Genomic DNA, 15,005 nt, shown 5'->3' with positions numbered 1-15,005 from the left:
GTGTTGGCGGGACAATTACGGATGAATAACAACAACACAAGCCGGGTTCTCAACAGGCCAGGAGAATTTTAACCATCAGGAGAGATTTTAGGATGAATCAGGAAGCCATAACACATGGTTTGTCAAAATAATTACTGGATTCTTCATGATGGCAATTATCCCAGGCTTTATAATTTGGTTTAGGCATGGCGGGGTGGCAGCTCAGATTTCTGACAGAAAGAGAAAAGAAGCAGCACGTTCCTGTCTGACTGTCTACTTACTTTGTGATTGACACAGGTGAGAGAAACAGCTCCTGATACTGCTGATAAGGGGGTTTCAGGTGCACCGGGCAAATACCTTTCCCTAGCACTAAATCCCCCAGGGTTATATAGGATTATGAACAAAGGGCAAATACGTTTTAACAGATAAAGAAGATACACCAAAGTTTGATGGTGTCCCACTCAAACCAATTACCTAGAGCTGGAAGAAAGCCTTTCTTGGATTCTAGCTTCACTTCAGGACAAATTCAAACCACTTTAACTTACTTCTAACTTTCACTTCAAGTCAGTTTTAAAGGAAAACATCCACTGAGTAATGCAATATAAGCTAAAACAAAACCATTCCCCAAGTGTGTTTTTTTTTTCTTCTAGCCTTTGCTAACTCGACACAGTGACCTTACAGCGCTAGTACATTAGGCCAGAAGCCCAACCACTGAGTTGTGTACAGGCCAGTTCACCTCTGAATCCCCGAGCCTGTTACCCTTTCTGCCTCTGAAAACAAAAAGCCTTCTGGCCCGCCGGGTGAAGGGAGAGGAGACCACCAGGGCTTGGCTAATAGCTTTTAGCAGACACATATAGAGCAACGAACAGACTGCGGTTGGCAGGGGGTGGAGGAGAGACTCAGCAGGCAAAGAATCGGAGAGCAGCTTTATAAATATTACAGGCCAAACACGTGGACTTACCACAGAGGAGATGTAACATAGTGGTCTTTAAAGGGAAAGTGCAAGCGAGTGTAGAATGAGCTAAACAGTGCCTTCCATAGTAGCTAATTGGTTTTGAGGAAAGTCATAAGGGAACTGGCCTCCTGACATCATGCAGACACAGTATACCACAAAATTGGGCTGCCTTTTTAATGCCTTTGTTTTTAAACCACTAACACATTGCTGGGCCATGCTCCACGATAAGCGCTCCACATATTATACAGAGATGCAGCTGTCTGCTTTGCCACCAAATTAAGTGAGTTAACATTTCAACGCATTAAAAATACTATGCACTGGAAGAAGAAAACAAGACCTGCAAATAGTGTTTTGAGGATCATGTGGACTTCTAGGACTAGATAAACTACTCTCTGTGGTTTAGCACCTTGTCAGAGTGATTCACCCTCAGGGAAACAAGGCTATGTGGAGACCTTTTCTGCTAGAGGGGACACCACTTAGAGAATCTCTGACCTAGCAGCACAGGAGAATGAACACATACCCTTCATTCATCCTGACAAGGCTTTAGAGTTGAGAAATAGGTGAGACAATTCAACAGCATCAGTGGTAAAACCTACTAGTGTAGCTGAGCAGCTCTGAGCAATGACCTCTGATCTGATTGGCACGGACCATTGCATTCAGATTTGTGTTAAATGAGTGGACTCGAACTGAAGGTGCGCGATATGGCAAACAATATAACGGCACAATACTAAAGATATTTTCATGATACACAAAATATATCATAATACTTTGTTTTTCTGAGGATTGCAAAGAAGTTAGAGAGGAAAAAAGCCCCAGCAAAACAGTAGTCCTACATTTAAAGGGGCTATTAATATTTTGAGTAATTTTTTTTTTATTTAGTTTTTGCAAAAAACATTTTAAGAACAAATACGAAGAATCAAATGTAAGAATCAAATTAATACAACTATATTCATATCAAAAGATAAAGGGGTAATAGGCTGACATCCGCTACTTGCTATTATGCAGAAACGCAAATACTATACATTGATTGTTGCTTACAAGCTCTCTATAATTGGTCTAAATCCATTTAATATTTTAGTAATACTGAGAATATTCATGAAATATTCTGAAAAGCACAGTGTGACATAATTTATCACAATAACAATAACATACTGTCATAGTGACCTTTTCCAACTTCAGTCTAAAATGAGAGAACAATGGTAAAACCACTCAGCCAAAACTTTGGTCAGGCGCTGAAGATTACAGCTTAGAATAAGCGCTGTTAAAATTAGAACATGTCCATATAACAACATTATGGTCTACAGAGAGCTCCCACTGTCTTTGATACCATATACAGCAAGAAGCAAATCTCAAGCTACTGTATAGCACATTAGCATGGCTCAGCCAACAAGAGTGATTGAGCATGCCGGGGAAATGCTGAGCTCCAAGAACGCTCTGCTCTTTAAGTTATGAAGTGCTTGTGGTGAAGTGAGCATTTGACCTTGTTGTCTTGTGCAGGGAGTGTAAATGCCAGCTTTGAGAGTGAAGCTATGGCCTTGCCAGCCCCTCTGATCTGTCCCGATGGGCTTTTAGCACTAAGCAGATTTATCTCCTCTACTGGGGGAGGTGGGCTCCATGGTGGAATAAGATCTCAACAGGACACACTTTGCACAAATCACCTCAGATCTACTTCAGCCAAGAAGTTCACCAACATAATAGACACAGGAAGATACTCCAAAAGCAAAGACTCACAGTATATGTTATACTAGCAGGACATATTAGCTGGTTAATTCTCTACACTGTGCTAATTCTGAAAACAATGTAAACGACTGAATTGATGACAATGAAAGGAGAATCCTAATGATATGCAAATATGTCAAATATTCTGTGTAGAGATGCCATCTCCATAACAACCATTCTTGAAGAGGTCAGAGGTCAATCCAATAATTGCCTTCTCTCTTGAAGTGTGTGTGAAGGTCTTGAGGTAAACACACAAACGTAAGAGACTTGAGATTGATAAAGCACCACTTTGAGACTAATTAAGATATAAGGTTTTAAAGGAAGAGGCTGATTTGGTGTATGAATGTTGTCACAAGATGAAATCTGCAACAAAGGAACTAATTGGCCAAACCTCACTTTAAAAGGTCATTTAAAAGCATAAGTCCATTATAAGCATAAAAGAGTTGATTCTTAGAGCTCTAGTGATGAAGAAACACACATATTCTACAAAGTTTGGAGCTGACAAGAAAACCATTTAACAGGACCCTAAAGGAACCTGGCTGAAGCACAAAACCAAGGCCATAGAAAAGAACAAGGAAGGGCTAACTTTCTCTGTTCAGCCTCATCTGCAATTCTTTTGAGAGGGCATTCATCCCCCTTAACCAGAGTTTGTTGTTTTACAGCCTCCCTCCTCCTGTTTTCCACTGGATTCTGGGAATTGATTTGCAAATGTGCATTCATTTCCCCAGTTCAATTAAAGAGGTGGGGGTGTCTCCCTGAACACCCTTTCTCCAACAACCTTTTCTTTGCACTTTGGCACAACAAAGGGACGCTTGCATGAGAATACAAACCTGAGGCCATAAAGCCATGCCCTTCACCACTGGGCCTCTGACAGTGAGAAGATGAAATGGGCCAGTTTTTGGCTCAAAGGAAATCACTCAGGAGAGTTTTTGCGTTCCTCAGGGACAAATAGCTCCTCTGCCGAGGCCTGGAGAACCAGGGATGGATTAAACAAACTGGCAGCCACGAAATCCTGTGACAACTTTAACAAAAAAAAAAAAATAAATAATAATCACTTAGACACCTTCAGAGGCTAAGGCTGGAGCAGCTCATGTGTTTTGTGCTTAAAAAATCATAAGTTAGGATGAGACGTATTTGCGACGGATTTGCGTTTAGGATCTCTCATTCCAAAAGAAAGAGACAGCACGGTGTCATGGATCCCCACTGAAATAAAAATGCTGGGCAGGGTGGGTTCAGAGGCTGCATGTCTGTTATATGTGCTTTGATGTAGTTCAAAGCAAAGAAATAACCCTTGCGTGTTAGTAACTTTTTTACATGGAGAATTTAACAGGCCTTCAGCAAAAAAAGGTATTTTGAAGATGTCTCAAAGTGCAAGTGGAAAAAATGTATTTTTTATTTAAAAAAAAAAAATAGTTAAATAACTCATTGAATAATTACTTAAATGAATCTCAAATGAGTCTTGGGATCAGAGTTCTTTCAATAAAAAGATGCATTCATTTTAGGTAAATTGCAAGACAAATGTTCAAACATCATGATGGAAAATTCAAATAACATTTCGAACATACCCTACAGCTGGGTTTCTAATCGCATCAATCTTTAAACAGAAGTTCATCATTATGCTACTCACGAGTTTGGTAACCCAGCAATATCTGGTAAAAGGAGGAAAAAGCACTAGCAATCCAAAAGGTTGACCCAGTGGGTCCTGGTAGTGCTCAAGAGTAGATATTGATCTTTCTGTAGAGCCTTAAGAGAGGGTTTCAGGGAGAAGAGCAGAAAGAGAAAGTGAATAGAGTGCAGATAATATTATCCAAAAGGCTCAGTCTCTCTGTGGGCAAGCCCAGAAACATCAGGACTGTACCCAGAGCAAGCTTCTGGGACTCAGACCACAAAGCCTAGACTGCCTCTGGGCTACACTGTTCTTGTGAGAGTAAGACACTGGTGTATTTGGCTGTAAAGAATCAAAACACTGAACTGCTGCCCCTAGCCTTTTGGATTTTGCTGATTTTAACCTTATATCAAACTGTGGCTGTTCTGAGGGTGCCTATGTTGAGGGTACGTGAAGTTCATACTGATTTTACAGCCCAAAATGGTTGTACAATAACACTAGTCTTCCTCTGGCCTAGCTCTTGTAATCTAAGAAAAATACATCTGGAATATATGTTGATGGCATATCACAAATCTCAAGGGGGTGGGGTGAGGGTAAGTTCTCTTGTGGAGTTGCAGGAAGAGAAGTGGAGTATGAATGATAAATTGTGCGTGATGGCGATAAAGGAGCCTCGAAGCAGCTGCTCTGTGTCACAAGGGCCTCCTGAAACGGATCTCCCCAGTGCTTTGGCTATGGCTAAGAGGAGAGACTGGACAGGAGTAGCCAGCATACCACAGCTGGCAGAGATAGCATCAGTTTCCTGGTCCTCCCAGTGGTGGCCCACAAACCTCCACATTCCGCCGGATTAGCCTTCACGGAATTCTACATCCGCATTTCCTGCCTGACCCAAACACCCATAGGTCAGGCCCACACAGGTCCACCAAATTTGGTTGAGTTTTGGTTGAGGGGGGAAGGGGCATGAGTGTTGTTAATAACAACAACTGAAGTGAATAACTTCTTTACAGCATGTTCCATGCAATACTGAAAAAGTCTGAAAGTTCTGACAAAGATGCTTTTATTCATTCTTGGGTGTTGTTTTTGTAGCTAAGCATAGCAGTTGGTTCAGGGCCACTGGACTAACATCTGAAGGCTTCTTTAAGAATGCTGTTTCACGTCTTCATCCCCCCATACTGTGGGCTTTCAGCTTCAGGTAATATCAGTGAACAGGGAAAACACAGAAAACGGAAGTTTCAATATTCTTCACAGCCATCTCTTCAAAAATGTTATTACTGCTTTAAAATTCACAGTCCTTCAATAGAGACATCCAACTTCACTATTTGCCAACTGAATCCTTATAAGCCTAGATAAGTATAATAGAAGGCAGGAGCAGTTTGCAAGCAGTAAATACTTCAACTGTACAGGCTCACAGATTTTGAGTTATACATGTAATAATAATGAGTATTTGCATATTCAATTTGGGCTGTGCTGCACACACGGTCATTAACATTCACCTCCATCATCTTCCCTCCAGTGCTCTGAGAGATAACAGATCACAGTCAGGATGTGTTCTGTTTTCCTGATGGTGGATGATTGCCACAGGAAATGGCCAAAATGAAGGGCTAGGAAAACCCCTAAGCTAACTGCAACATTAGCCCTACACAAAGAGCTCACATTAGGGTTCCCAGGGAAAATGCTTAAAATGACCCTCTGTCCTTTTGGTCTATTACGGTGCCTTTACCTGTTGGAATATACTTTGCTCTTGAAACTCTGTGTATTCAAATGAATACATGTAAGAGAATTAATAGTTTTAGCATTTGGACTAAAATGAATAAAAACGATAAGGTTATTCTGTATAAGTGGGGCAAATTTGGTCAGTCATGGTCAGTCAGTTTGCCTTAAAACAGATTGCTATCTTTCTCTCAGGGATGCAGCACATATCCTTTTTTAAATAAAGTACTTGAGGTTTTAAATGACCAAGATACGATACTGTTTTTATGTTTAGATGTTAAAAAATAAGATGCAAATCATTAGCATGCCAATGAATTATTAAGAATCAGTCATCTACTTTGATTTGTTAAGATGTTTTATGGTAACAACATCATTAATACCAATTTGAAGAATTATTACTTGTGAAAGATGACTATACATTGAGAGGAAGTGAAAATGACTGACTCCTACAGGAGACATTAAGTGCCTTTTAAATGTAAAAGCAATGGAAACAGCAAAGAATTCTACAGCATCAGTTCAGAGTGAAGCCTTTCATTGTGGTGCATTGAGTGCAAGAGAAATTATATTAATGACATTTTCTAAACTCAACTAATAACACTTCAGTTCTGTGAGACTTGTTAATGCAAAGCAATGCAGCATATCCCTATAGAGAACCTTTCATCATAAAAGAAATCAGATAAAACTGAGAGCGCATGCGGCCCTGTTATCTGACGGAGAGGAGAATCACCTTGCTAGCGCTTCAAACTTTTCAGTAGAAACAAAGACAGTCTGAGCCACATTCATTACATTCTCCACACTGCTTTCTGAGATCAATACAATCAGCTTGCGAGCCATGATTTCCATCGACACACCCATTAAACAACAATTGTGCAAGTAATAACCTGTGCCAAATAACTTGAAAGTAATTCTAAAGTCACAGCAAAAACAACTTGTTTCTATTTTTTTTTCTGAAACGGCTCCAGCCTGCGCGTGTTTGATGAGAGTGGCAGGGTGCCGCTGCCGAATCACAGCAAAGGAAAGGAGAACAGCATGAACAGAGAGTAAACAGCACCGAGGAGCTGTGTATGTGTGTGTGTGTGGCCATATGTGTGAGTGAGTCCAGACAAGGCTGCGTCATTAGTTTCAGGGCTCCTAATGAGAGAACACGCATGGCCTTGAGGCCTATTGTTTACAATGTCCTTCAAAAGCACAACGTACACACACAGTCTCAGCCGAGTTTGCTCACCTTGCCAAGCAAACATTTAGGGGGAAAAAAACAAAGCCACAAAATGATACACTAAGTTCTCAAAGGATGGCACACAAGCTCACTGTATGCAAACACACAGAACCCACTCCTGCTGTTTGAGCAGCGGAGACAGTGTTTTATAGCCTAGATACTGATGGTGAGAGGCCCTGTGGTCAGACTGGAGAAATCAGCACTTAACTGATATGGTCTGAGTTCAGCCTGTGTTCTTTAATCCCCCTGTGGCAAGATTTCTCTGTCATCCCAAATAACAAAATCCAAGCATGCCCTGCAGGAGAAGTGGTAAAGGACATTGCCCATATCCTACATTTTTATATTTTATTTACTTATAAATCGGTCTGAGTACCAAAAACAATTAATTGTTACATGACCATTTTCAAACCTCTCTTTATCCCCTAGAATTGCTGCACCTTTAAAACTGATCTATGTAAATGATCTCTATTCTGATTGGCTGCCCTTTTTGTTCCTCATTCAAAAAGCAGCTCAAGTTTAAGCACACCTTAAAAATTAGCATGAATGTGCCGGGCTCTATAGCTGTGGGCTGAATAGGCAGTTATATGTAAATGATTTCATGACAATAAAAATAGAAATGTAAAAAGAAGGAATAATTCAGCTGCTTTGCAGCTTAGTCCAAAGAAAAACAGGTATCTCCAAAATAGTAACTTTACAGGAAAGGGCAAAAACGTTTTTTTACTTTTAATGTAAGTTAATGGAAGAAGATTTTATTCTAAGCAATTTTGGAGCATTTCTATTGGCCCAATCATCATGAAATTTTCACATAATGTAAAGGACATCTGCTGAGCTTAAATGATGCAGAAAAGTAAAAATCACAAAAAAATGGAGATACGTTTTTCATGAGACAGCGACAATAGATGAGGAGTGAATGGTACATGTTGAAACTTTAACACTATGTTTACATACTACATCAAAATTTTGTTTTCCATGTTATGGGCCCTTTAACATATAAATTATAAATAAGGATTATCAGGACTGATCAGCTTCAATAGTTCAGTAATAAAGGCCAGAATGCCTTTTCAAAGGCGTACCAATGCATATCAGTCTGTTTATGTGTCTATGTGCATGTGATTCTTCTTCTGGATATGTTTTTATCTGCACTTTAATGTGTAATCATTTTTTAATGTGTTCCACATCACTAGTCATTACTTCTTAGCCGTTTTCATGTGTTGCTTTAAACTACGCAAAAGCAAGAGGCAAAAAAGACATCTGTATAAGATAGGAAGGGATTTGTATAAATAGCAATCCATCATAACAAAAGGGGGATTATGTTGCTTCCATTCATGAAGGATTACAAGAAAATGTGGCCAATGTAACTTGAGAGGTTTTATCTAACTATTAAGCTGTAGTCAGAAACGGTCTGAGTATTACTTAAAAAATAGTTTTTATGAACAGACATAAAGCATCTCAGATTCAAGGCAACACTCAAGCACATCCGGTCTTACCAAAAAAAAAAACTGTTATAAACAGACCCAAAAAGTGTTAGATTGCAGGCAACTCTCTCACACGCACTGCACTTATTGCCATCTAATCAAGTGCTGGCCTTGCCTACACAACCCACTGTCAACACCTTGCCTTGCTCTTTAAGACACCCACAGTCTTTAAATGCTAATGAGGAATTGGAGAGAGGTGTATACACTAAGCTGAAAAGACTTGCAGCTGTAATCTAACCATTAACGTCAAAACTGCACCAAGAGGCTGAGGTTTTGAGAGCTCTCCTTCTCTCTCTCTTTCTCTCTTTCTCTCTCTCTCTCTTTCTACATCTGGGGTTTCCCGTTACGATGGCGTCTTTGGGGTCACCACAACAACAACTGGAACTAATGCGAGGTGGCCATTAAGCTGTCCTCAACTGGCAGCCAGGGCCATGGGCCCGACAGATTGATGCTGGCGCTTTGTGTTTAGGCCCCATTCATCCCTTTGCAGGCTGAGCAAGATCTTGACAGGGTTCAACCCAGACTTCCAGTCAGCTCTTTAAGACTGGCCTTATGTGCTTTTTCCATAGTTAGAATACCACAGATATGGACAGATATCACAATACGGACAAAATACTAGTATTACGACTATATTGCTACATACTGTGACTGTGTTGCACTTTGCAATGTACTCAAAAACAGTTATGTGACAGAGTTAAAGACTGTCCTGCATCGCTGTGGCCAAAACTATAGACATTCGATGGATTTTGTGTATACATTGAGTCATCAGACACCTACCAAATACTCATTTAGAACACTGATTGATTAAGATGCTCACAGTATACATTAAACTGCATTTTGAGTGGTTAGAAGGCTTATTTGTATATTGCAGCTTTCTGCCATCTCAGTTTTGCATAGACCAATATTGCGACAATGATTAACACATAATATACTGTGAAACTCTACGCTTTCCACTCTTTTGATCTTACAATTTTATTGGTTGGACCTGACCAATCCACATTTGATACTTATTATGAGTCTTATTGTGATGGTCATTATAAAATTGCAACAGTGACCTTTATGAACATTTAAAAACTGGTATCGGATAAGTACTTGATATTGGCCGATACCCAGAGCTCAGATATTGGAATCAGTATTAGCAGAGAAAAATTAGTGGATCAGTGCATGCCTAGTTGAAATTTAAGCCAAATTTAAGCATCTTGTCAGAATTATGTAGAGCTATATACTATTATCAAAACTTAATAATCACTTAATAATACTGAAATATTGGAATAATCCAAGTTTAGAAGTTGCTAATAATACTTTAAACATCTGAGGTGGTGCTGACACCTAAGAATGCTTTATCAATGCTCTTCTTGAAAAGAGTACAATGCTCTGAAGCTTCTATTGTCTCGTAGCAAGGATCAGATAGCAGAGCAAGAACGTGTGGAGGCTGCAAACAGAGACATCAGAGCACACTCAGTTGGAGATGCTACATTTTATCTGCCTCAGCACTGACAAGCCCTTAACAGTGCATTGTTTACATAGACAAGACACGGAGGAAGTCTTGTGTGAGGGTGTGAGCAGGACAACCTATTGAGTCATTCCCATGACATGCATACAGGCATTTTTCATTACTGATCAGTGGCAGTGTTATAGGAAGTGGGAAGCATGGAAAAAACATGGATAAGATCTTAAAACATCTTTGAAAATGCTCATACTGACACTGAGGAGGAGCATTCTCTTCAAATTGCATGAAGCCACTGGCATATTAAAAGCCCTTTTCTGCATTGTCTGCATTGTGTTAATACTGTAGCTTAAGCTCAACTAAAAAACAAGATGTGGTGTGGAGTCACGGACACACCAGAAAGGTGCATCTGGTCTGTGGTGTATCATTACTGGCTGAGTCAAAGAGCTTCTCCAAGCTTTGCTCTAGTTAAATGCATGTTCAGGGACAATCACAGCAGAAGTGACAGCTGTTTTGGGGCTATTTTCAAATGACTTCAAAAGGAACTGAGTTAGCTCATGTTTTCCTCCAGTTACAAACACACACACACACGCACACAAACACAACAATGCCCAGGAGAAAAAACGATGACTATGACAAAGTTGAGCCCTTTGGGTGTAACACTAGCCTCTCTTTCTCTGAGCAGCGTTATCAGGTGTGAAAAGGTGAGAGCAGATAGCCAGCAGCCACTCCACACATGCCAATGGTGGATTAAAACTGCTTTCAAAGGCCTAAAAATAAATGGTTCTTGGCCTAAATGTATAGTTCTAGAAGGGGTATGAAATCTTTACACTATGTGGGTATGTTTAACACACTCACACATCTCCATTACAAAAAAGGTTCTTTAAGGAACCATCAATTGAAAGGTTCCTTGGGGAACCCACAGGCTCATCCTTCTATGGCATTGCTCTAAAGAATAAGAAGTCTTGACAAGCTCAATCTGGATTCATTCAGTGTGTCTGTCAAACAACAAGCTTGTAAAAGGACAGAACTGAGGAAGGCTCATAAAGCGCACTGGTCGTTTTCCACAGCAGTGAAGTATTAGCTTGAAATGTCATTTCCCCGTTTGGTACCTCTAAAGCCTCCTGATTCACTGCGAGATTGTGCTGGCTGTTAGATCAGGGGCAGGTCTGGCAGACAATGTTTACTACCTCATAAAAACAAGCTACTGCCAAGCAGCAAAGCCAGTGATACAGCTGACCTGGAAATAATAAAAGCTAATTATGTGCCAGTCAAAGACATTCAGGAGAGAGAAAATTGAAGTCTTAAGAGAAATAACTCATTACTGGCAATATGAAATGATGACTGTGTGTTGAGGGTGTTTGTATGAATCAGTTACGAATGCTGTAACTTAAAGATTTTCCTTACAATGTATTCGTAAAGAGAGATGTTTAGCCAGCCAGTTCTTTCTTTATAATAGTAAAAGCAAGATATTAACCTACGTTGGTAGTTCCATAGAAATAATGTAGAATTATTAACAAATGCAGCAACAGCAAAATATATCCGGCCAATTAAAACAGATTAATATTGGTATTATAGAACAACCTAGACACGCTTCTTTGTTTTACAATCAGAAAAACGATGTGAGCTCCGGGTCTAAACTTTAAGATTAATCAAACTAACCCTACTAAACCTGCTCAGCCACCCTGCACGGGTCTTCAGCTTCATACTGTTCACAGCGCTTAAAGGCACACATTGACTGAACAGAGACCCCCCCGGAGGACCCTCCACGAAACCCCTCGTAGTTTCTCCTCCAACTTACCATGAGCCAAGCAGATGAGCGAACATATAATCGGTAAGGCATGAAAAGTCCGGAAAAACTCCATCACCCTTTGGAGCAGCCTCGAGTTTGGGGTTTAGATGTCTGTAAACGGACAGTCCGCGTCTGCTTTAAACATCCAACATGCGTTAAAATCCAGCTGAGCGTCAGAGGAGGAGGACTGGACTGGACTGCACTGGGCTGGGGCAGCGACTCCCACACAGTCACATTGAAGAAGACAAAAACAAACTCATTCCAGCAGGCATAGCAGGTTTTCTCACAGTTTAAGCGGCAGCCTCGCACCTCTTCGCTCACACATCCTTCACCCGGGTCCGTTTGGTACGGCGAGGATCCCACAGAGAGCTTATAACGGGTCAGGCAGCCTCGGGCTGCCGAAAACAACACCAGCCCGTTAAATCTCCCGCACAGCTTTTCACTACAGCGAGGAGTTACGCGTTTCTCAAAAATATGCCGCCTTTCTTTCACGTTTATTTCTCCTCCGTGAAGAAAATGACTGTTTCTTTTCGGCCGTTACTTCTCGCGCTAGGCTTCCAGCCCTCGCGACCGTTCTGAATGAACGGCACTTACAACTCGCGCGCACGGCAACCGTCTCGTGGCGGCTCGAGCCCTCCCCCTAGCTACCGGCCTTGGTTACCAACCGCGTCTTAAAGGCACAGGCGCCCAAAGCGCTCTTCACAGTGTGGCCTGTTTCCGTTTTGTGGATGGACTGTTTTTCTGAAAAGCTGTTTTCGCTCTAATCAGAATGTAGAAGTTAAAATGTCATTAGTACAAGTAAAAACGTTACATTTGACATTAAATTTGATCATTTTACATTTACATTTTACAGTACCAATTTGTGTTTTTTTCCCGATTAAGTTCAATGGAAGGAACGATTTTTAATAGTATGAATTACATTTGTAAAACGTGTAAAATGTAAAAATAAAACTGTCCATTTTTACATGTAAGCATTAAGTTGACACATGTAACAATTCACTTTTCTGATGTAAAAAAAATTTCTAATATGAAGACACTTAAAATAGCTTGCCATATCACTGCTGTACCAAAAATGTAAAAAGTATCTCCATTTTTTTCCTTTTTTTTCTTTTTCTACACCATTTTAACATCACAGCTGGCAATTACATTGTGTGAAAATGACTTATAACAAAATCTCTTAGCTTACATTAACCTATTTAAAATTAAAAAATGTTAGCATTTTGGGTATATGTTTTTTTTCTGTTTTTATTTTTTTATTTTTTGGACAGCGACATGTTCTGTCCTCTGTTTTGTCCTCAAATTTGCTTTTCTTTTCTTACCTTTTACTTTTGTAAAGTGTATAGCTATAGGTCTATGATGAACACAGAAAAATAACGTAAAAAGGTTAATAAGATCTAAGATTGTCTATAATAAGATCTATGTTTAGCACAAAAATATGTGTAGCTTTCAACACTGCTGAGAATTCCAGACATTAGGAGAAACTATCAAAAGCACAGCAGTGGTTATTTTAATGTGACGTCAGGCTCTACGCAAATCAACAATCACGGACTGATTTGAGCACAAGCTGTACTGCTCTCTGATTTGATCAAAACTGAAAAGTAATATTACCAGTGCGTCAGGATGGTATGAGCCTCAGAAGATGAGAGGTGATACACAGGCCTGTCTGCCTGTCTGCAGGTAATAATGCTGGGTGATAGTAGCACTGCACGTGATTCTCACAAACAAGAGCAGTGAAGCCCAGAACAGGCATACGGTGTGCTTTATATTCACCACGTTTCACCACCTCAGTTATAGCCTGACTCAAAGATTCATCTGAAGAAAGGAATGAAAGACAGTGTTCTTTGTCAGGTTATATTATCTAATAAACGAGTAATTGCCATTCCTATTTATTATGCCGAGAAAAAATCACCCAGCCTCCATTAATTTATCAGTTATATTTATCTTCATTGCTTGCACAAAACACAATTTACTCATTTACATTCACATTAGAATGCAGTCATAGGCCCACAGGCCCTGCTTACAACCAGCGGACCCCGCTGCCAGCACCCTTGCTTTTGTCCTCATGTTTCATGCATGTGCCTGTTTAACTTAATTGCAAAAACTGATTAATTGAGGCTTGGTGTGTAATTGAATAAAACATGATGCTGTTTCCCTCTAAATACATTTCATCTCTCTTATGACTGATGCAGTGCACTCAGGAACCCATTAAGGATTTGCTGGACCTGTCAAAGGAAAGTGTGCAGTCAATGAATTTAGCGGCGTAATTGTGTTACATGGAGAGTTATGGCGACGTCACATCAGCAAGTGCAAATGATGCCATTAGGCCACAGGCACACTGGGCCGAGAGGGCAACGGCAGATGATTTCTTTGTCATTGCACAAATGGAATTTTAAAGCTTAATAAAGTATGATATGTTCACTCATTATAGCGATTAGTTAATCATTATATTAACTAGTTATGGTCATTTAATATGTTACCTAATGTAAAGTTGCTGTATTGGAATGTTGGAATACCTAATGTAAATTTGCTGTATTGGAAAATTGGAATTACACAATTATAAAATTTTCCACTTACCCCAGATATAGTCAATCAGCTAAGACATTTGGTTTGGTGTCCAAATCTGGTTTGGTTTGGTTTCTAAATCTGGCTTCTTTAGTTTAGCATGGGAGCTATGAGGCTAACATTCCTAACAAACACTAGAATTCAATAGTCACCCAAATGTTTTCCATAAATGCCTTCCCATAATTTGACTCTCGATTGCATCTAGGTCTTTATTAAGATTGTGCAGACTTGTCAGTGTGGTTAGTGCATAGTATTACTTATTGTGGACTATAGAAACGAAGAAAACTTTACCATGTTGCTAAACGCTATGGGTATCTACTTTAGACAACAGGTGTTGTGCCGAACAATTCTGACTCCCCTTCATGGGCATGCATGTCACACAGGCATACAGATTCTGGATTACATTCAGGGTTTCTGTTGTTATATTTATTAACATAGATCTTCAAGGTTTTTTTTTTGTTTTTTTTTTTTTCGTAAAAACAAATAACACATCACAAATGTAGTTTGTAGCATCCAAATGTCTCTCTAAATGTGTGACGAGGGTGCA

The 15,005-nt window shown here is 39.9% G+C and overlaps 1 protein-coding gene across 2 annotated transcripts in view; it reads right to left on the bottom strand.

Moving 5' to 3' along the window:
- Window positions 1-12,470, bottom strand: part of robo3 (roundabout, axon guidance receptor, homolog 3 (Drosophila)) — an 83,730-nt gene extending 71,260 nt beyond the window's left edge. For both annotated transcript variants that reach the window (XM_036594958.1, XM_036594959.1), the window contains exon 1: window positions 11,906-12,470. In XM_036594958.1, the coding sequence (XP_036450851.1) occupies window positions 11,906-11,969 (64 nt within the window). In that variant the 5' untranslated portion in view covers window positions 11,970-12,470. The remainder of the gene's footprint in view (window positions 1-11,905) is intronic.
- Window positions 12,471-15,005: the final 2,535 nt, after the last annotated feature.

This window comes from Colossoma macropomum, unplaced genomic scaffold, assembly GCF_904425465.1.
Source record: "Colossoma macropomum unplaced genomic scaffold, Colossoma_macropomum, whole genome shotgun sequence".
NCBI classification, from domain to species: domain Eukaryota; kingdom Metazoa; phylum Chordata; class Actinopteri; order Characiformes; family Serrasalmidae; genus Colossoma; species Colossoma macropomum.
Note: the sequence above shows the minus strand (reverse complement) of the source record. Positions and strands in the feature narration are given on the sequence as shown.